General features: G+C 57.4%; 1 protein-coding gene across 1 annotated transcript in view; it reads left to right on the top strand.

Annotated features, from left to right (window-relative positions):
- Positions 1-17,783, top strand: part of NHSL2 (NHS like 2) — a 158,378-nt gene extending 140,595 nt beyond the window's left edge. Inside the window, 8 exon segments of the mRNA XM_034782615.1 lie at positions 1,373-1,525; positions 3,019-3,155; positions 3,658-3,853; positions 7,074-7,205; positions 10,343-11,709; positions 11,711-12,647; positions 14,016-14,148; positions 16,923-17,783. Coding sequence (XP_034638506.1) covers positions 1,373-1,525; positions 3,019-3,155; positions 3,658-3,853; positions 7,074-7,205; positions 10,343-11,709; positions 11,711-12,647; positions 14,016-14,148; positions 16,923-17,238 — 3,371 coding nt within the window. The 3' untranslated portion in view covers positions 17,239-17,783.
- The last annotated feature ends 2,915 nt before the right edge of the window (positions 17,784-20,698 follow it).

The raw sequence follows: 20,698 nt of genomic DNA, 5'->3' as shown, positions 1-20,698 counted from the left end.
CATGAACTATTGGAACTCATTTACAAAACTTTTCTTAAATGTTACATGAATATATTGTCTCATACTAGAGAATTAGAATTTATAATCCCTATTCCATGATGAGATATCTTTGAGCTATAATGTATCTTAAGTTTTTTTCCTCAAAAAGCATTTTATAAAAAAAAATCCGATTTAAATAAAAAAAATCATTGATTTTTATCCACCCTAGTCCTGGAGGAAGCCAGCCCTTTGTGTGGTGAGTGGTCCGAGGATGTTCTATGAGTCCCCATATCCCTTCAGCAAGGGTTCCATGGCCAGATATGATGGGTCTGCCTGGGGGTCCTTTGTCTATAGAAGGTCTCTGGGGATGAGGTTGTCGAGTTTCTCTTGGAGTTGTTTGGGGAAGGATTCGATGATATCCCTTAAATTCCTGGGTGGACTGTGGCGTGGGGTCTCTGAGTTCTTTATAGTAGGCAGTGTCGGAGACTTGTTGGTTGGCCTTGTTGCCGTAGTCATCGTGGTTGAGGACTGTGATGGCACCCCTTTGTCTGCTGATTTGTTCACTGTGTGGTGGTTGAATTTCAGGGGCTGTGTAGCTGTCCTCTCCGCGGTGGAGAGATTGTGGCTGCAGTTTGGTCTGCTGCTATTTAGTGCCATCTAGTGGCGTCAGGGTGAAAAGCAGGCAGGAAACCCCAAAGCAAGCTCCAATACCATTGTGGTGTAGGGTCAAACTGGGGTGTCGGGGGGAGGCTGTTTGTTTGCTAGCGAGAGTCCGTATGTGCGTTATTTATTACAGCCAGTGCCTGGCTGGTGTGACTGCCTCAAATCCTTTGCAGTTCTTTTCTGTTGACATGAGGCCCGACCCTGCACTCTGGGAGGGGGCTGGATAATAACAGCTGGCACTGTCCATCCCTAAAGCCCAAAGTGCCTTGCAAAGCCAGGACAGCCCAGAATTTCCATGCTACAGAGGGGAAACTGAGGCACCCAGTGAGCGGTAACAGAGCTGGAAACAGAACCCAGCTCTCCTGGCTCATTGTCTGGTGCCCAGTGTCAGGTCATGCTGCTGCTTCAGGTGCTGGGTTAGAGGCTTGTTGGTGCACAGGGAGGGATGGGGTGTGGGCTGGAGCCAGGGTCCATGACTCAGGGCACCGGGGTTTTGTTCCCAGCTGAATCATCCGTGGGCAGGTCCCAACCCCTCGCTGCCTCAGTTTCCCTCTCCAAGCATGGGGATAACACCACTGCCAGGCTTAACTTGCCCTTGATGAAGGGCTGTGTCCCAAGTGTGCACATTGGGGCCTCGGGCTTTGGGCTTGCAGCTCACCCTTGGCTGGGGAGGGATGAGAGGGTTTGGGGAGCTGCAGCCCATGTCTCACCCCTCCTCTCCTCTCTGCAGCCACCTCTAACCTGGACCTGGAAAGCAAGAAAACGCCCCACTCCAAATTGCCATGGCAACAACCCGTGAACGTGTTCCTGGCCGCGGGCAGGTCGCCCTGCGTGGAGGAGCTGCACCAGGAGGCCCAGTTCAATCTCCAGAGCTTGCTGCAAGGTACCCCACGCTGAGGGGAGGGCTGGGCCGCAGAAGGAATGGTGCCTGCCTGGCTCTCGGGGCATGACACACCCATGGGATGGGGTGGGGGGCAGGCTGTTTCCACAGCTCCTGGTACATGGGGCAGCAGAGAGCAGACTGTCCCATTGCTGCCAGGAGGGGAGGGGAGAGCAGGGAGCAGAGTGATCCATGGGGAGGAGGGAGCAGATTGACCCATCGCATGTGGGGGGGAGGGAGAAGCAGTGAGCAGACTGACCCATTGCTGACAGGAGAGCAGGGAGCAGAGTGACCCATGGAGAGGGGGACAGGAAGCAGATTGACCCATTGCACACAGGGGTGGAGGGGGGAGCAGGGAACAGACTGACCCATTGCTGACTGGAGGGGGCGGAGTGCTCTCTTCCCCCTGTCCCCTTGTGAAATTGGCGTCAGCTGCTCCCTTCTCTTATCCTCCCCACACACACACCCTCATGCAGGGTGTGGGGCCATGTGGGTCTGTTAAAGTATGGATTGAATGAATGGACTATAAGGTGGATAGAAAGCTGGCAAGATCGTCGGGCTCAACAGGTAGTGATCAATGGCTCCACGTCTAGTTGGCAGCCGGTATCAAGTGGAGTGCCCCAAGGGTCGGTCCTGGGGCCTGTTTTGTTCAATATCTTCATTAATGATCTGGAGAATGGTGTGGATTGCACCCTCAGCAAGTTTGCAGATGTGACACTAAACTGGGAGGCGTGGTAGATACTCTGGAGGGTAGGGATAGGATACAGAGGGACCTGGACAAATTAGAGGATTGAATCAAAAGAAATCTGATGAGGTTCAACAAGGACAAGTGCAGAGTCCTGCTCTTAGGACGGAAGAATCCCATGCACTGCTACAGACTAGGGACTGAGTGGCTAGGCAGCAGTTCTGCAGAAAAGGACCTAGGGGTTACGGTGGACGAGAAGCTGGATATGAGTCAACAGTGTGCCCTTGTTGCCAAGAAAGCTAATGGCATTTTGGACTGTATAAGTAGGAGCATTGCCAGCAGATGGAGGGACATGATCATTCCCCTCTATTTGACATTGATGAGGCCTCATCTGGAGTACTGTGTCCAGTTTTGGGCCCCACACTACAAGAAGGATGTGGAATAATTGAAAAGAGTCCAGCGGAGGGCAACAAAAATGATTAGGGGGCTGGAGCACATGACATATGAGGAGAGGCTGAGGGAACTGGGATTGTTTAGTCTGCAGAAGCGAAGAATGAGGAGGGGGTTGATAGCTGCTTTCAACTACCTGAAAGGGGGTTCCAAAGAGCATGGATCTAGACTGTTCTCAGTGGTAGCAGATGACAGAACAAGGTCTCCTAGCCAGGCTGGGCAGCTCCAGTGGGGGAGGTTTAGGTTGGATATTAGGAAAAACTTTTTCACTAGGAGGGTGGTGAAGCACTGGAATGGGTTACCTAGGGAAGTGGTGGAATCTCCTTCCTTAGAGGTTTTTAAGGTCAGGCTTGTATTTCAGAGGAGTATGAGGAGCAGTACACAGAGGCTAGGGTCACTGGTCAGACCTTCCGCTACGCCAGCCACCTGCCCCTGGACACGCCCCCTGAGCCCTCTCCCAGGCCCCTGCCCGCCAAGCGCCTGGAGTTCGTGTTTATGGTGAGTCCATCTCTGTACAGAGGCAACCCCAAGGCGCTGTGTCTCAGCAGCCTTCCTACGGTCATGGGCTCAGGGATAGAGGGTATAAGTTCTGCCTGATGTCACCCAGAGAGGTTACTGCAGAGCAGTAGGTGGGTGGGGGGAGCTGTGAGTCATCGGCAGAGCTGATGGTAGGGGAGAGCGACTGGCTGGAGTAGTGGGGGGCTGTGGGTTGGGAGTGAGGGGCATCGCAGAGCTGGCCCTGTGCTGGGATTGCCAGGGACTACGGGTCGGGAGTGGCACAGGAGGGAAGGGGATAATCCTACCTACAAGGTTTTTGACTCAAACCATCACTCAGTCCCTTGTTCTGAGCACTAGATTCCTGCCCACACACACAGTCACCTCCTGCTCCCCACATGCCCCCCTTCTTCCCCCACACTCCCACAATCCCTCCCTTCCCCACACTTATTATCGCCCCATCAGGACACTGGTGTCTCAATCCATTTCCTTTGTTCCCTGGCAGCCTGCAGCCCGGCGCGTGAATGAGGACGAGGCCACCACACTGGGGGTGAGGCCCCCAGAGCCATTCCTGAGCCTGCCCACCACCCCAGACAAGCAGCCGGCCTGGACCCGAGCCTTCCCTTTGCCCACCGTGGAGGAGAAGAGGTGGCACCAATCCTGCTCCTTCCAAGCCAACATTGTCCCCATCAATGTCTCTGGTAGGGCTGTGCCCCTTCCAGGCCCCCCTGGGAGTGTGTGTAGAAGCATGGGAGGCAAGGAGTTAAATCTTTTCAGTCAGCTCCCAGCAGCGGCGCTGGGGTTCTGTGGCCTGCGCGGGGCGACTTTGGGCACAGCAAGTGCCGCTGGCTCTGAGCCCCAGGCGCTGTGATGCCTCCGCCAGGGAAAGTGCATAGGTCCTGTAAAACCGAAATCCAGCAATGTGGGGAGGCGGGGCCAGGCACAGGGAGACCTGCAGCGATGTGGGGAGGTGGGGCCAGGCACAGGGAGGTGGGGCTGGCCTGAAGGGATGCTATTGGCCCACATGTGCTGTGGGTTATAAAGAGGCTGGGATCACGCTCAGTAGCCAGGCCGAGGGGAGCGCTCAGGGGGCAGTTTGCAGGGCAGCATTTCTGTGCTTTGTTTTTGCCCATGTATTTTACCGCTTGTAACATCACCCTTCATTTTTGAGCTGCTAGCCACTCTCATTAAGTTAATCCAGTCTCATCTGCATCAGCTAACGAGTGTCTCCGAGCCAACTGGTTGGTGTGTTCTGTGGTCACCTTGGTTCTTCCAGTGGTTGGGACCCATCCATCCGTGCAGGGGAACTCGTGTGTTCAGCAGGAACGGGAGGCTGCAGGGCACTGGCTGCGGGCGGCAGCTCTGCTCAGCATGGGGCCTTCAGCAGCACCAAACTACCTGGGTTCTGGAGGAAACTAGCTCCGCCCGCCCATGCCCTGCCTCCCCAGGCACTGCATGAGCATCCTGCTCCACAGCTGGCTGGGAGGGCACATACCCCTGTGTAACGATGCGGTTCTGGCGGGACCCAACTGAGAGTGCCAATTCATAACTTCAACTACAAAATTGAGACACACATATAGACAGCATAATCATAACCAGCAAACCATAACCTTGTCTTAGACACCTCATTTGACCCCCCCTTTTTGCAAGATTTGGTGCCACTACAGGACTTTGGTTGCAACCATGTTCTATATGGTCCCACTTCAAATCAATAACGTGACACCCTGCACACTCCTGCTGGCCTGCTGAGGCGCCTGCTCCTCCCTAGCAGCAGGGCCGGCTTTAGGAAGTGCGGGGCCCGATTCGAACAGTTTCGACGGGGCCCCGACAGGGATGACTAAAAAAAAAAAAACCACGTTAAAAAAAACACGTGGGGCTTGTACACAACGGGCCGTGCTCCTAGTCTTTGGCGGCGGGTCCTTCACTTGCTCCAGGTCTTCGGCGGCACTGAAGGACCCGCCGCCAAAGACCCGGAGCGAGTGAAGGACCCGCTGCCAAAGACCTGGAGCGCCGCTGGGTGAGTAAAAATTAAAAAGGTGCCTCTAGCCAGGGAAGGGATTCTCTGCCACTTGCCCCCCACTCTGGGCAACCCTGCCACTGGGCACGGGGCCCTCTTAAGCGCGGGGCCCGATTCGGGGGAATTGGTGGAATTGGCCTAAAGCCGGCCCTGCTAGCAGTGTCCAGGCTGCCATAAGGCCCTGTTGGAGATCAGGGCTGGAGCCACACGAGACCTTTATGGAGCCCCAGAGGAGCCTGCTCGGCCCCTTGACTCCTCCCTTCACACCCCATCAGACTCCTGGAGCCAGGCCCTCAGCCCTGCCCAGGGGGCTCTGAGCCATGTGGCCAGAGCCCCTCTTGTGGGAAGAACCTGCCGAGCATGTCTCTGGCCCTTTGTCCCTGGACTGCCCCTGAGCCCTCCTGCCCAGCACCAGGGTCTCCAAGCAGGGTGGGGACGGGTCTCGGTGGTTTCCGATACATCGTGTCTCCATCAGCACATCTCCGTTGTCTCCGTGTTCCCCCTGGCTGGCTTGCCCAGCAGCATGTGTGAGGCCCCACGGGAGTCATTCACCCATCCATCACTCCATCTCTCTCCAAAGGCCTGTGTCTCACTGCTAACTAGCCCCTCTCCCTGAGCGCCAACCTGATCCTGGCATCGAGCCCTCAGCCTCCTGGACAGCCACGGGCAGGCAGGGGGGATGCAACGCGGCTGCAGGCCAGGGGTGACCTACTTCTCTGGCGCTGCCATTGCTGGCCCTTGGCAGCCACAGCCCCTTCAGGCAGCACTGCCTAGCCATGGCCAAGAGTGACCCTCCCCCGCCCAGTGGGGCCTGCCCTGGGCCACCAGGGCTGGCTCCCAGAGCAAAGAGCAGGGACTGGCCTGACCGCCTTCTCCCTTGTCCAGCAGGCAATTATAAAATGGACATTGGCTTGCCACCAGGAGGTGTGGTGTGATCCCTGGGGAGATGGGGTGAGGGCGCCTGCCCCAAAGTCCAGCGCTCCGAACCAGCAATGGGTGTGAGGGCCGCTCGCCAACACACACCTGAGCTCTATGCCGTAGGGAGCCAGCAGTGCCCTTTCCAGTGGGACAAGGCCTTGGTTTCTAGCCCTGCAGCTTGTGACCTGGTGTCTGCCCCGTCAGCGCCTTTCTGGGGGTCTTCATATTCCTCTCCTGAGGCCATGCAGTGGGGCCCATGAGAGTCCGGCACCTCCAGATAATGCCCATAAACACACTCTGGCTGAGTGACAGGTCTGCAGAGCGGCTTGTCTGGAGTTCCTGGCGAAAGCAGAATGGGGGTGGGCAGACAGTATGTGGGTGACCCGTAGGATTCCCCTGGAGTATGTCACTCATAACCGAGGCATGCGTCGCAAGCACATGCCCAAAACGCTGTACCCAGCAGCATGTGTCTACCTCACACTCACACACGTGTAAATATGTACATATGTGACCACACGCCTTGTTCTGTGCGTGTCCCCACACCTTGCCACATGTGCTGCCCTGCAGCCTGGCTGGCTCCAGGACAGTGGCTCACCATCTGTGTTGCTATGCTGGTGCTTGCAGTTTCCTAGTGTGACTCCCCTTTTCCCCCCCAACTCCCCCGCACATGCCTGGTACCTCCCCAAACACCACTCATGAACCCTGGCACCCCCTCCCTGCCCGGCCCTTGCCCCACGGCTGCCTGCATGCTCCAGCAGAGAGCCCTCGAGCTCACGTAGGAATGGGAACAACACAGGGGAAAGGGCAGAGCCCTTTGTTATAAATCCCAAGAGCCAAATTCACCCCAGTGCAACGCAGGCTTATGCAAGTGAGTTGGGGTGTTAACGCAGGGAGAACGTGGCCTGAGCAGCCAGGCCAGGGCCGGGCTGGGCGTTCTCCATACCCCCTGCTTGCTGCCACGTACAGTGTGTTTGTTTTGGCTACAGGACAGCACTTTGATAGGCACGCGAGTGTGCGGCACTCCTTGTTTAACACAGAGACCGCGGTGAACCCCAAGTCCACGCTGCGGCGGAGACGGACCATTATCGGATTCCCTAACCTCGCGCTGCGAGACCAAGGTGACAACAACAACTGTACGGCTGCTCTCCCCCTGTCCCAGGCTAGAGAGCACTCCGAGACCGCCAGGAACGTGGCTCCTAAGGGCAGGTGTCCCCAGGCCATGCTAGGGGCCGTGCAGCCAGAGCCGAACGCAGGCTGCCCTCATTTGCAGGCGGGGCCACTCCCGCTGCCAGAGATGTGCTGGCTGAAGAAGCAGCCTGGGACTCCACACAGAGCCTTGGTTTAACACCCTAGGGAGCTCAGGCCAGGCTGGACAACTCAGAGATCTGATCAGCCTTCTCCAGCTCTGAGGCCAGGCAGCCAGAACCCCTCTTCCAGGGGCATGTCCTACATTCCCCCCTGGCTGCCCCAGCCCAGGAGCTACAGCCTGACACCCTGAGCTGGGGAGCAGGGCTGGCTGGTCCATCGTGAAGGAGGCTGGAACAGGTGCCCAGGGTGGGATTCCTGACCTCACTTGGGCCTTGCCGTGTGACCGTTTTCTGAAGTGCTCACTAGTTCTGAGGGCCCTGGGTGCGGGTGCCCCGGGTGAGCACCAGGGGCCTGGCTGGAGGTGTGCTGAGCACCAGGAGAAGTGGGTGTGCAGCTCCTCTCGGATCTGAGCCCTGGGGAGCCCAGGCTGAGGACAGAGTTCAGGGTCTGCTGCCCTGATGGCCCTTGGTTTGCAGCACCGGCTCCCTGCTGGATTTGGCAGTGCAGTTGCTGGGAGTGTGAGGGGAGCTGTTGCCAGGAAGCCAGTCTTTTTTGTTATGGGCTCACGCTCCTGACAGCTCCTCTGTGAAATGCTCTCTTGACAAGCGATTAGGGATAATTTGGGCTCTGTTCACACTGGCTCTTGGAAGGCAGTGGAGGTAAAATGACAGCTAGATCTCTGGTGCACAAGCAGCTTCTTCCCCAGAGAGTTGCACCTCACAGCCCTGGAGTCCAGCCTCTTCCATGACTCCAGAGCAGGATGTCGGGAGCTACCCAGCAGCACTGGCTGGTTCTAGGGAGCCCAAGGGAACCTCATGGGGTGAGTCCTGCAGCCTGGACACAGAGAATTCCCTTTCGCTGCAGCCCAGCCCAGTCCTGGCTCTGCTCACCACCAGGGCTGGTGCTGCTGGCTGGGCTGGGCTGGGCAGCAGTTAGCAGGGCGGGAGGGTTCCTCTGGGATGGGAGATCACTCACGGCTGGCCTGTACTCCAGCTCAGAGGGGAGAGGCCTTGGCACCACCCTCCAGAGAGGCCAGAGGGAGCTGCTAGCTGTGCTGTGGGCTGCAGGGCGGGAGTCACCCGGCAGGTCAGGAGTGAGGAGGCATGCTGCAAGCCATGGGAAGAGAGGCTCCTTGGGTCTCGGGACCTGTCCTGCTCCCCACACCCCTCATGATAACACCATCACCCCACTCACATTGGGCTCTGTGTGGGCCAGGCCAGGCCCGGTCCCAGAGGAAGCTGTGGCTGGGATTGGGATCCATCTCAGAAACAGGAACCTGGGGAGACAGCAATCAGACTTCCCCACCCCACGGCTCAGGATGCATTGAGAAGAGCATTGGAGCTCGATTTGGCCAGAACCTGGTGAGAACAGCTTGTGAGACTTCAGCCCAGCCAGATCCTGCCCCTAACCTGACTGCAGCTGTAAACCCCCACCCCCCCCAACCAGTCCAGGGCAGGAGAAGCTGGGGGAGCAGCAGTTACATGGCTCCGTGTGCTTGACCCAGGGAACCCGGTCCTGCGAGGTGCTGCATGCACAGCTGTCACTGGGAGCAGAGGCTGCTCCACGCTTCTCAGGCCTGGCCCCTCGTTCGCCCAGGTGCTGTTGTGCTGTGCAGGGAGCTCTGCCCTGAAAGCTCTAGGGATGAGCGGGGAGCAGAGCACAGGAGGGTGTCTCGCTTTGCCAGGAGCTCTGAACAGCTAACTCAGGAGGGAGGGCAACTCTGAGGCTGGTCTCACCAGTGGGGTGAAGTACCTCCCACCTTAGGAGTGGGGCAGAAAGTGAGGGCTGATGCCTTTATCAGGGCTCCTGCCCTCCCTCACCCCCGTTGGAAAGGCCCCTGCTTTGGTCTGGCTGGGGGGAGCCCCTCTGGCACTTGCAGACCTGCGTGGATTCACCGTGGGGGACCGCAAGGCCCAGCAGACAGTACTGGACAATGGGTGCTCTCCCATCCCTGGGGTAGGGAAGCGATGCCAAAGCCTGCGCCCAGGAAGGGGGCTTGCATCCAGCCATGTTAAATCTGCAATGTTGGGGGCATCTGGGGGGTTCATTCCTGTGCCCCTTCCTAATGCTCAGGGATAAGCTGCAGGTGCCAGTTCAGGGCCCTTGGCTTTCCCCAGCATTCGCTTTCTCTGCCCCTGGTGGATTTGGGGCACTTCTGTTCCCCACCACCTCCAGCAGTGGCTCTGATTCCCTGGGAGTCAGCAGTCCCCAGCCACACATTCTGCTGCAAGGCAAGGGCTGGGCACAGCTCTAGACCAGCTATGCCTTTAGACCCGCATAGCCAGGTTGTCCAGACTGGAACCCGCCGGTCAGATCCTCCCTAGGGGAACCCTCTATGCAGGCTCCCAAAGCTGGTGCATCCCTAAGGGTCTGCCTGGACCCCAGGGAACAGGGTCATTCCTACAGGAACCCTGGCCTTCCACACTGGCTCCACTGCAGCTGACCTAGCAGGGCCAGGGTCTCTGCTCCACTATTGGGACAGGAGGACAGAGAGGTTCCCAGGCCGATTTCTGCAGAGCCTCTGCCCTGACCCCAGCTCATCCATCCCCCTGCCTGCCCTGTCCCACCCCTCCCGTACATGAACACAGAACTGTGGAGAGTGGGACACTGATGCTGCAGATGGCTGAGCCCGCCTTGCATGGCAAGAAGGAGATTGTCGCGTGGAGGGTCTCCTCTGTTCAGGGCGGGCCCAGCTCTCGCTCTGTTCAGAGGCCAGGCAGAGCTCAGCACCACGCTGACACCCGGTAGCGGGTCAGAGTGCAGGCCAGCCGGGGCTCTGGGTGCCGTGCAGACCCGCGCCTGCCGAGTGGTGCGGATAGGTGTGAATGTCGTTCCCAGGGCTCTCTGTGGGCAGTGGGTGAGTGTGCAGCTTGCTAGCCCATCCTGCGGCCAGAGCTCCACTAGCCATTCACTCAGCGCTGATCTGTCCTTGTGTCTGTCCCTGCAGGCAGCAGCAACGGCCCCACATTCACGCCGCACGCAACCATCGGGGAGTCAGTCTCCTGCAGCTTTGTCCCCGAGGCTGCAAATGGGAAGAGCGTGCCCCGGCAGCCCTGCACCCCACCGCCCCCAGCAGCGCCACTGAGAAAGACATTCAGTGACCTTGGGGGAGGCCTGCAGGCACGCTGCTACCAGCCTCCTGCCAGGATGGAGAACACAACCACGGCTTACACCAGCCCTGCCTGCAACGGGCCAAAGGACACCACCTTCTCTCCTCCCTGGAACACAGCTTCCTTCAACTGCTTGAGCCCGGCTGAGGAGGACGCAGCATATCCCTCGCCCGGCGGCTCCCCGAGGTCCCCAGCCCTGGATTCGCCTGAGCACTGCGACGGTGTGGCCTCCTTCTTCATCGCGAAAGATGAGCAGCCAGGAAGCAATGGGCCCCATGCGTTCTCCTGCACTGCTCCAGAGTCCCCACTGAATGCTGCCAGCAGCCAGACGCCTGAGGGGAGAGAGGCCAAGGTGACCTTCTTGGCCGGTGGCGCAGAGGAGGCTGCACCCTCCCGGCTGGAGCTGGGGGGCAGGGCCTGCCCGTTCCGCGAGAGGTCGCTGTCTGTGCCCACAGACTCAGGCTCGCTCTGCTCCGTGGACATCACTTACCCTGAGAACAGAAGAGGCAGCGGGACCTACGCCCTGAGCTACCCCAGCGTCAGCTCCGAGGGCAGCACCAGCACGGAGAATGTCTCCCTGGGGGTGGAGCAGGATGCCCAGCAGAGGCGCCGCTCCAAGAGCATCTCTCTCAAGAAGGCGAAGAAGAAACCGTCTCCCCCCATGCGCAGCGTCTCACTGATTAAAGACGGGCAGGGGCTCAGTGCAGAGCCTGGCACAGCGCTGCCGAAGGAGCTGCGGCCCAAGAGCCTTTGTTTCCCCTTAGATCCTCAGGGCCGTGGCATGGTGCCCACGGACACCCAGGGTAACACAGCAGTGCCTCCTGCCAGGGACCTGGACGGCGGGCATTTTTCCCAGCACTGGTGCCTCGCAGACTGGAAAGCCAGCGATCCCTACCGGTCCCTGTCCGGTTCCAGTACTGCCACGGGTACCACAGTGATCGAACGCATGAAGGCCCAGGGCAGCTCCGAGTCCCTCCCCTCCCCTTCCATTTCCAGGGCCACTACGCCCTCCCAGCTCTCCACGGAAGTGGAGCTAAAAATCTCCTCCCCAGGGCGGCCCGTGAGGCTGATGTCCCCCTCCAGTGGCTACTCCAGCCAGTCAGAGACCCCGACACCCACCATCCCCACCTCGGCGATTCTCGGGCACTCCCCCCACCAGACTGTCAGGGTGAGGCCGCTGGTGCCCGAAAGGAAGTCGTCCCTGCCCCCCCCCATCGCCCATGGAAAAAAGCCCCAAGTCCCGGCTCTCCTTCGACCTGCCCGTCACACCCCTGACGCACCTGGACCTTTCTGGGCTGAAGATCTCACTCAAGGGGAAGACCAAGGTGAGCAGGCATCATTCAGACTCCACCTTCGGGACCAAGCTTGGCCCAAAGACGAGCCCGATCCAGCCCGTCATGCCCGTGGTCACCCAGTCAGACCTGAGGTCCGTGCGCCTGCGCTCCATCAGCAGGTCCGAGCCAGAGGATGACCTGGACAGCCCAGACCACGCCGAGGAGCATGGGGGCGACTCCATACCACTTCCAGGAAGGAAAGCGAAGCCGCCCGTTGCAGAGAAGCCACCACTGGCCAAACGTCCCCCAAACATCATAGCCAAGCCCCCGCCTCTGCAGGAGGAGTCTCCCCTGGTGTCTCCCACCTCCCCGCCCACGCCACAGGGCATCTCTGCCCAGGAGAGGGGGCTGCAGGACATCTACATGGTCATTCGGAAACCCAAGCCTAAGAGGAGCCCAGAGGCCAGGAGCCCCGGAGAGCCCCCCTCTCTGCTGGAGCCCTCCCAGGGCTGCCCAGGGATCTTTTTCTCAGGACTGCGGCGACTGTCCCAGAGCAACCTGGAGGAGGAGCCCAGAGCCCAGCCGGAGAGGAGTGGCGCCCCCCGTGGGCCCGAGGGGGAAAAGAGGAAAGCCAAAGTTCCACCCCCTGTCCCCAAGAAGCCCAGTGTGCTGTACCTGCCACTCACCCCTCCTCCACTCCACCTAGGAGCTTGCCCGGGGGATCCCAGGCTAACGCCCAGCCCCATCATCACCTTGCACGAGGACACCAGCTGCTGCGACCCAGACGCAGACTACCTGCCATCACCCGAGGCCATGGGGAAGAACTCGATCCCCCCAGCTGCTGCCATGTCCAGGGAGATTCCTGCAGGTCAGTGTCACAGCTGCTCTGCCTCCCCCACAGCAGCCTGGGCATGGCTTGGGAATCACTGCCATGTGCAGCTAGCCGGGGCATCTGGCTGCTGCCTCTGCATGGCTCACTGCACACCCGGGCATACAGCCTTGGCCACGCAGCTCCTTGCGGCATGGCCAGACACCATTCGACAGCGTTGGTGTTAGACCCCAGAGCTCCACCCACACCGCTGCACAGGGATCGCCCCACCCAGCCCTGAAAAGCAGCCATCTCTGTGGCAGAGCATGGCTGCTGCTGACTAACCCAGAGATGTAACAGACCCGGTAGAGAGAGGAATGTGTCTGCAAGGGAAGTGGGCTGCCCCAAAGGGCAGGGTGGAGTAAGCGCCGGCAGGCAGGTAGCAGCTGACTAATCTAGCCCTGGTCCTGGCTTGCTGGGCTCCTGTCAGCAGGTTTCTCCTGGCCTGCCCGCCCCAGGGGCACTGGAAGGCTCCCTCGGCTGAGGAGGGGAAGGGGGTTTTATTAGCTAACATGTCCATTGCAATGGTGCCGACGGGCCCTGCTGTGCTAGGCGCTGTACAGCCACAGCATTGCAGACAGTTCTCATGGTCCATTAGCCAGGGCAGACATGGGGAAGGGGTAGAACACCCCAGCAGAGTGACCCATGGCAGGGCAGCAAGTGGGGCGGCACTCAAGAAGGGTTCAGCTACTTGGGTGGGAGAGGAAGGGTAAGAGGGCGGATGTGGAGTGAGGCTGAGGGAGGAAGTGGGGGGTTGGACAAACAGTCAGTGAGCACAGGGCAGAGAATGTCCAGCCGCGCCGCAGCTGGTTCTGTGCACGTGAGGAGCCCGGGCTTTGGCTGCAGCGACTGGCTCCTCTCTGCCGCGTTTCCCCACAGCCCACGCAGGGTGGGGTGTGTTCCCCTAGGGGGTATAAAGGTGGGAAGCTACCAATGCCAGGATGTGACCAGGGCACTCTGGGACGCCCAGCCTGAGACCTCCCATGGCCAGCAGCCAGAGCTGTCTGTGCGAGGACTGCAGGATCAGAGCCCTGCCTGCTCATTGCCTGAGTCTCACTGTAGCCCAGGTGTCTCCCAGGCGGTGCGTGTGTGCAGGAAGCGGAGCTACACACTCATGCCATTTGGTCAGTCGCAGCGCTCAGGGAGGCGGGCAGGACAGGTGCTGCTGTTACTAACTCTGGGATTCTGCTCCTGTTGAGCCACAGGAATGTGCAGAGCCAGGTACACATATGGATACAGGTATCCTCAGCTTGCTCCAACGGGCTGACTCCACGCATCTCCTGGGAAAGGCCACCGCCACGCTGGGGACATTCCCCTCCATCCTGCTCTCAGCAAGCCCAGCTCACAGCTCTTCTTCCCTCTGTCTAGGCAATTCCGTGGAGCTCAGCGCTGATGAGAGGAATTTTGTAAGTGACAAAACAGCTGAGTCGATAGTGGAAGAGGATGATGATGTATTTGTGACGACCCGTACAACAGAGGATCTATTTACCGTCATCCACAGGTACCAGCCCACGTTGTGAATGGAAAACCCACACCCCCATCGCGTTTACCCACCATAGAATCATAGAATATCAGGGTTGGAAGGGACCTCAGGAGGTAATCTAGTCCAACCCCCTGCTCAAAGCAGGACCAATCCCCAGACAGATTTTTACTCCAGTTCCCTAAATGGCCCCCTCAAGGATTAAACTCACAACCCCATGGTTTAGCAGGCCAATGCTCAAACCACTGAGCTATCCTTCCCCGCCCCCAACTGTTGGCCTCTGGGAGTCTCCAGCCCAATTATTGGGGGCTGGTCTCTGCAGAGCCAAGGACTGAGCAAGCCTGAATACAGATAAACTCATCTGGGTGAGGCCAGTCCCGGCTCCAAGGATAAACAAGGCCCCTCTGTCTCCAGGGCTACTGGCCTGGCCCCCACCCCAAGCACTGAGTGACCTGAGCAGACCAGGGCAAGAGAGATGGCCATGGCACCCCGGTTCTAGTTGTGTGTCTCAGGGCACTTGGGGTCTTCTGCAGCAAGCCCTAGCCACTTTGGTGGTGCTGGGCCTGTTGCTCATCGAGAGGCCGGTGTGACGGGTTGGATCACAGAAACCCTTGGGAACTGCCAACTGATGTGCCAAGACTACTTTTGCCCCTGCTTTCCCTGCCAGCTTGGGACTCCAGCACCCTGTCTTGTTGAGCCAGACATGCCAGTTGAGCCAGACTTAACTGAAAGCAACTTAAGAAGTGTTCCTGTCTTTAACATTCAGATGCCCAACTCCCAATGGGGTCCAAACCCCAAATTAATCCATTTTACCCTGTATAAAGCTTATAAATTGTTTACCCTCTATAACACTGAGAGAGAGATATGCACAGCTGTTTGCCCCCCCCAGTTTTAATACATACTCTGGGTTAATTAATAAGTAAAAGGTGATTTTAATAAATACCGAGAGTAGGATTTAAGTGGTTCCAAGTAATAGCAGACAGAACAAAGTGAATTACCAGCAAAATAAAATAGAACATGCAAGTCTATACCTAATACAGTAAGAAACCTCAATACAGATAAAATCTCACCCTAAGAGATGTTTCAATAAGTTTCTTTCACAGACTGGACGCCTTCCTAGTCTGGGCACAGTCCTTTCCCCTGGTACAGCCCTTGTTCCAGCTCAGGTGGTAGCTAGGGGATTTCTCATGATGGCCACCCCCCTGTGTTCTGTTCCACCCACTTATATAGCTTTTGCATAATGCAGGAATCCTTTTTCCCTCTGGGTTCCCACACCTCCTTCTCAATGGAAAAACACCAGGTTAAAGATGGATTCCAGTTCAGGTGACATGATCACATGTCACTGTAAGACCCTAAGCCTTCATTCCTCCCAGCCTGACTCACGGGAAAGCCTGCAAACAGCCATCCACAGTTAATTGTCCTGGTTGATGGGAACCATCAAGATTCCAAACCACCATTAATGGCCCACATCTTGCATAATTACAATAGGCCCTCAGAGTTATATTTCATATTTTTAGTTTCAGATACAAGAATGATACAGACATACAAATAGGATGACCACACTCAGTAGATTATAAGCTTTGTAATGATACCTTACAAGAGACCTTTTGCATGAAGCATATTTTAGTTACATTATATTCACACTCATCAGCATACTTTCATAAAACCATATAGAGTGCACTGTCACACAGCTCAAAAGCCTGGACAGATTTCTCTCTAGGACGCTGGGCGGCGCTCCACGAAGAGCCCTGGGCAGCCAGTTGCCTTTATTTCAGAGCTTGTGTTCCTGGCCCGCTCTCAGCACAGGACCAGACATGGAACCTGAGTCTCACCCTGTGCCCCCAGGAGCCCTTTGTGCCTGGGACTGGCCCAGACACAGAGATGACCCTGGGAATGGCACCAGGCCAGGGCTCCCGTCTGTCTGCACTGGCTGAGGCAGCAGCCCTTTGGCCAGGCCCCATTCAGTTCTGCCAGGGAGCCAGGGCTTGTCACAGGAGCTGGACGGCTCTGTGCTGGCGGGATTGTGGGGCACTCGGAGACTGAGGAGTCTGTAGCTCCTCGCTGGTCATCACCACCTGCTGGCTGCTCTGTGGCCTCTTGGAAGGGAAGTGGGTGTGTTCAATGCAGTTCCTGCTATCCACAGCGCATCCCTCCCATCACCAGTGGCACCAGTTGTCTCCCTTGCTGGCCAAACACTGGATGTGCCAAGTGACCTAGAGGCTGAACTCCCCTCCCCTCCTGGTCCGGGCACTGGGTCAAGCAGGAGGGTAGCACCATGGCAGAATTTAGCACTCCCTGCTTCTGCCTCTGCTCTCTGCATCCAGGGGGAAGAGGGTCAGGGTCCAGAGCTGCCAGGCCAGTACCTCTCACCGGCCTGAGAGTCCTTTGCAGGCAGTGTTGGGCCAGATTCATACTTAAAGCAGCACCACTGACTTCAAGGGCTGGCACCAGGGGTGAATTTGGCCTATTCTCGGTGATGTATATATATTCTCTATGATTCTGTGATTCTATGTTATGCCATGGAGCTCAGTGAAGTAACTGGGTTCTGCATTTTTCGGCACTGATTGGCCATGCTGGATTTGCTGTTATACGTAAGTTTCCAGTGGATGGAACATTTCCGGGTTGCAGTGAGGGCATGGCCACATGTCTGGGGGTCAGGCATAAACCACAGTTATGGGTGGGATGCAGCCACCTGCCTGGGGGTTGTGGGGAATGCCCCTTTGTGAGCGCCCCCACCTCAGGAGCTGGCACACACCGCCACAGCCACACCAACCACAGGCTTCTTTTGTCTTTAGGTCGAAGAGGAAGCTGCTGGGCTGGAAGGAGCCAGGAGACGCCTTTGGCAGCAGGCAGAATTCTCACTCCCCAGTGAAGAACCCAGCCGGGCTCCCGGCCTGCGAGTCCCCCCCAGCGGGGGGTGGCCCTGGCAGAGCCTCCAGTCGGAATGAAGACTTCAAGGCCCTGCTACAGAAGAAAGGCAGCAAGGCCAGTCCCGGGACTCGCACCTCCGCAGCAGAGCTTCTCAAGAGCACAAATCCACTGGCTCGGCGGGTCATGATGGAGTTTGTCCCCGAGTTAGACAACCCAAGCGGTGCCAGAACCCAGCCCTGACCACCCCGAGTTCATCCTGGCCAGGGAGGGGTGGAGACAGCATTGCTGGGAGTTTTATGCTGGCTCTTCAAAGCCCAGCTCCAGCTGCAGGGGCTGCACCCTCCCAGGCTGGGTGCTGTGAGGACATCCTGCTGGGATTTGTATAATTTTTTCCTTTCTTTATTGGCAATTTACTAATCTTTTTTGTGTCTCCCTGGGGACTCCAGCAGATGGAAGGTAAATGTCTTAACTACAGAGCCCACCCCGCTGTGCAGTCAGCTCCTGGCATTGTTTCCGGTGGAGATACAGTGGAAGGAGATGGCTGTGGAATGGAGAAGGCAGACATCGGTCATCATGAGCAGGGCCATCATCAGATGATAGTGGGCTTCCCATTCATTCCCAGGGTCTGATGACAAGTGTGGACTTCCCTCCTGCTCTTTGGGGCTCTGCAAACCGACTGCAGTTCAGCCCCAATTGTAACCCAGTGTCCACGACGAAGCTAGCTTGAAACAGTTCAGTCGCTTCGGCAAGTGGTACTTTAAATGGCTTTGATCATGCAAAATGTTGATGATGTTTTTTCTCTTTCATTTGATCTTGTAATTTTCATTCCCTGGGCAAAGTCCCCAGTGTTGAGTTGAGCTGAACAGATGGAAATTCCCAGTAGCAGAGACGGAAGGGCCAGTTAGAATGTAGGTTGCTTTGGAAAAACTGAGATGCTTCAGACCCATTGTTCAACCAAATTGACCCTCAGTCACTCACTGGCCAGGTTCTAACGCTCTTCTGAGAGCTTCCACCGGTGCTGTCAACTCGATGCCAGCTGCCAGCCCCTGGTGATGCTGCAGGGAGAGAACTGGGCCTGTTGTCAGCCAAAAGGAAGGAACATCCAGCACTGATGCTCAGAGAGGGAGCAAGCCCAGGCCAGGCCCAGCTCTGCCATGAGTGCTGTATACTCAGCCCAGTGGGAATCTGTCTGGGCACAAGGGGCCACATGCTCTTAGCAGGACCAAGGCCTGAAATGGCAAGTGCCTGGGGCAAACTGATCCTTGGTGTAGCCTGGCTACCCTTGGGATTCTGTTCAGGATGACTTTGGCCCAGCCCACCTACGAAAGGAGGTGCTTTTCTGCAAAGGAAAGTGAAGGCTGAAGCAACTTGCTGAAGACCGACTTAGCTAGAGACACTTGGTGAATCATTGGCAAAATGGCTTGTCTCCCCTCCGCTGGCTCTGTGTCTCTCATAGGATTGAAGGGCATCATAGGAGGCCATGGACTCAGCCTCACCAGGAATCTTCACAGCCTGGTTCCTCCTGCCCCTGCTGGAAACAGTCTAGAGAGTCTAGGGTCCTACTGAGAAAGGCATGGAGCACGGGAGGGACTCACGGCATGGCCCTCCCTGCCCAGACACCAAGCATCCCAGGGACCAGCCCCGGGAGTTCTGCCCAAACCATATTGTAGCTGGCCTTGAGGAATGAGACAACTCCTCTCCTGTGAATCAGATGAGAGTCGTGTCTCAGGAGGTGCTAGGCATGGCTTATTTTCCTTCATAAGACAAACTCTTACCTATCAATCTGATCTGACCTCAGCTATCTCCCACCGGCCCGCCCGCTTCCCTCTAGGATATCTGAGGAGTCCGTCACTTTGCTCACTAAACGCACTTTACCCATGCTCTGGTGTGTCCCTCCGACGCAGGCAGGCTGCCGTTCGGTGGAGTTATGCCTGGGCTGAGCCAGGCGCCATGTTCCTGCGACACAGGAGCATTGTATGTGCGCACAGCTGGGCCATCCTGCTCCGTGCAAACTTGTCACCCGCACAGTGGGTGCTGCTGATGTGACAAGGATGCACAAATCCTGGCCAAGTCGTGTACAGGCTACTTGGCAGCAGCCCAACCCCCCTTGAATGCGGTGACAATCACTGAAGAGCCGAGGCCCCAGCCTGCTTCCATCCCCAGCCTCAAACACACACTCAGACAGTGCCCTACTCCCCATTAGCACTTGCACTGCAAGCCCCCGGGCTGGCTGGCCTGCTCCCTGCTAGACAGCTTTGGGTTGTCTGAGAGGTGCCTGAGCCATAACTGGATTTCAGACCCCTCCGAGGTGAGGGGTGTTGGGTCAGGAGTTTGCTCTCGCCCCATTCTTGACTTTCAGATAACAGATTCCCCTCTCCTGAGCTTCCTCCTGCTGTGCAGACCTGGGTCGGATACAAAATGCCCCCAAATCACAACGGGCTTTCACAAGTCCGATTTCTGTGAATGCATTGGTCCCCCCCTTCACACGCATAGCTCTGTGAGCTCCCTCGCGCGCAGCCCCTGTGCTCTCGCGGAAGTGAATCAGCAGTGGGTTTGGGGAATTGCTCGCTTTAAAGCAAAGCTACTGAAATGTTCTCAGCACCAAGTGCGGTCTTTGTATTGCTGAGTCGGGGCCCAATCCTGGGAGCGCCCTGCACTCCTGGTGACTCAGCCCCTTACAGAGTCCCAAGGGCCTGTATTGATATTTTACCAAATGAGATGCTTTCCCCAGCCTGCTTTCCCCTCACTCCCTGTCAGTCCTGAGAGCTGCTACCGAAGGAACATACTGATCAGAGACACCCAGCCTGCTCACTTAATATTTTTAACATGATAATAATAAAAGTGGGGGGAAACAACCTGCCAGTGCTGTGATCAAAGGTGCAGCTGTCTGCTTCCCATCAGCCCCCCCGCCAGGCTCTGGCATGCTCCATGCAAGGAGCACACAGCAGGAGACGGGGTGATGGCAGCAATGAAGGAGCTGGCAGCATGGAAGGAGCCAGCAGCACATTCATCTGAGGGCAGCCCCCAATCCTCAGCATGCCCCCAGAACTAGCTGCTGGGTCTGATTCCCTAGGCAGCCCTTCTGCAGCAGCTGGGAGATCCAGGCCCTGGGGAGACGCCCGGAAGGAGTGGGCAGCAATGGGTAATCGTGTCCCTGTTCTGGTTATATAGCACTTGCTATGCATGATGCTTTGCAGAGAGGCAGAGACAGTGGACATGTGTGTGAGGCTACAGGGGTGCAGAGAGAACTCCCTGCTGATAGGCCAGGATGCTGCCACACCACCGAGAAAGAGCTTCTAGTAGCCAGGGTCAGCGCGAGCAGTGAATTGTTCTGGCTACACCTAGTGGCAAAAGGAAGGAAAAGCAGACATAATTGGCAAATCCATGAGTTGTTAGGAAAGGCTCAGAGACTGAGCCCTCTACAGACCAGAGCTGGGTCTGCCACTTAGGGTTACCATTCGTCCGGATTCTCCCAGACATGTCCGGCTTTTAGAGTTAAAAATAGCGTCCGGGGGGAATTTGTAAATGTCCGGACTCCCCCCCCCCATGCAGAGCGCGCGCGGCTGACAGGGCAGCCGGCCGGATGGTGCCACTTACATGGGGCTCTGACAGCCAGAGAGAGCCCCCTCCTCCACTTCCCCCTCCTCTCCCCTGCAGCTGAGAGAACTCCCTCCCTCCCTGCATTCGCAGATCACCAGCC

Source organism: Trachemys scripta, chromosome 9, assembly GCF_013100865.1.
Source record: "Trachemys scripta elegans isolate TJP31775 chromosome 9, CAS_Tse_1.0, whole genome shotgun sequence".
Taxonomy (NCBI): domain Eukaryota; kingdom Metazoa; phylum Chordata; order Testudines; family Emydidae; genus Trachemys; species Trachemys scripta.
The sequence above is the reverse complement of the archived record's forward strand: the minus strand, read 5'-3'. Positions and strand labels throughout refer to the sequence as shown.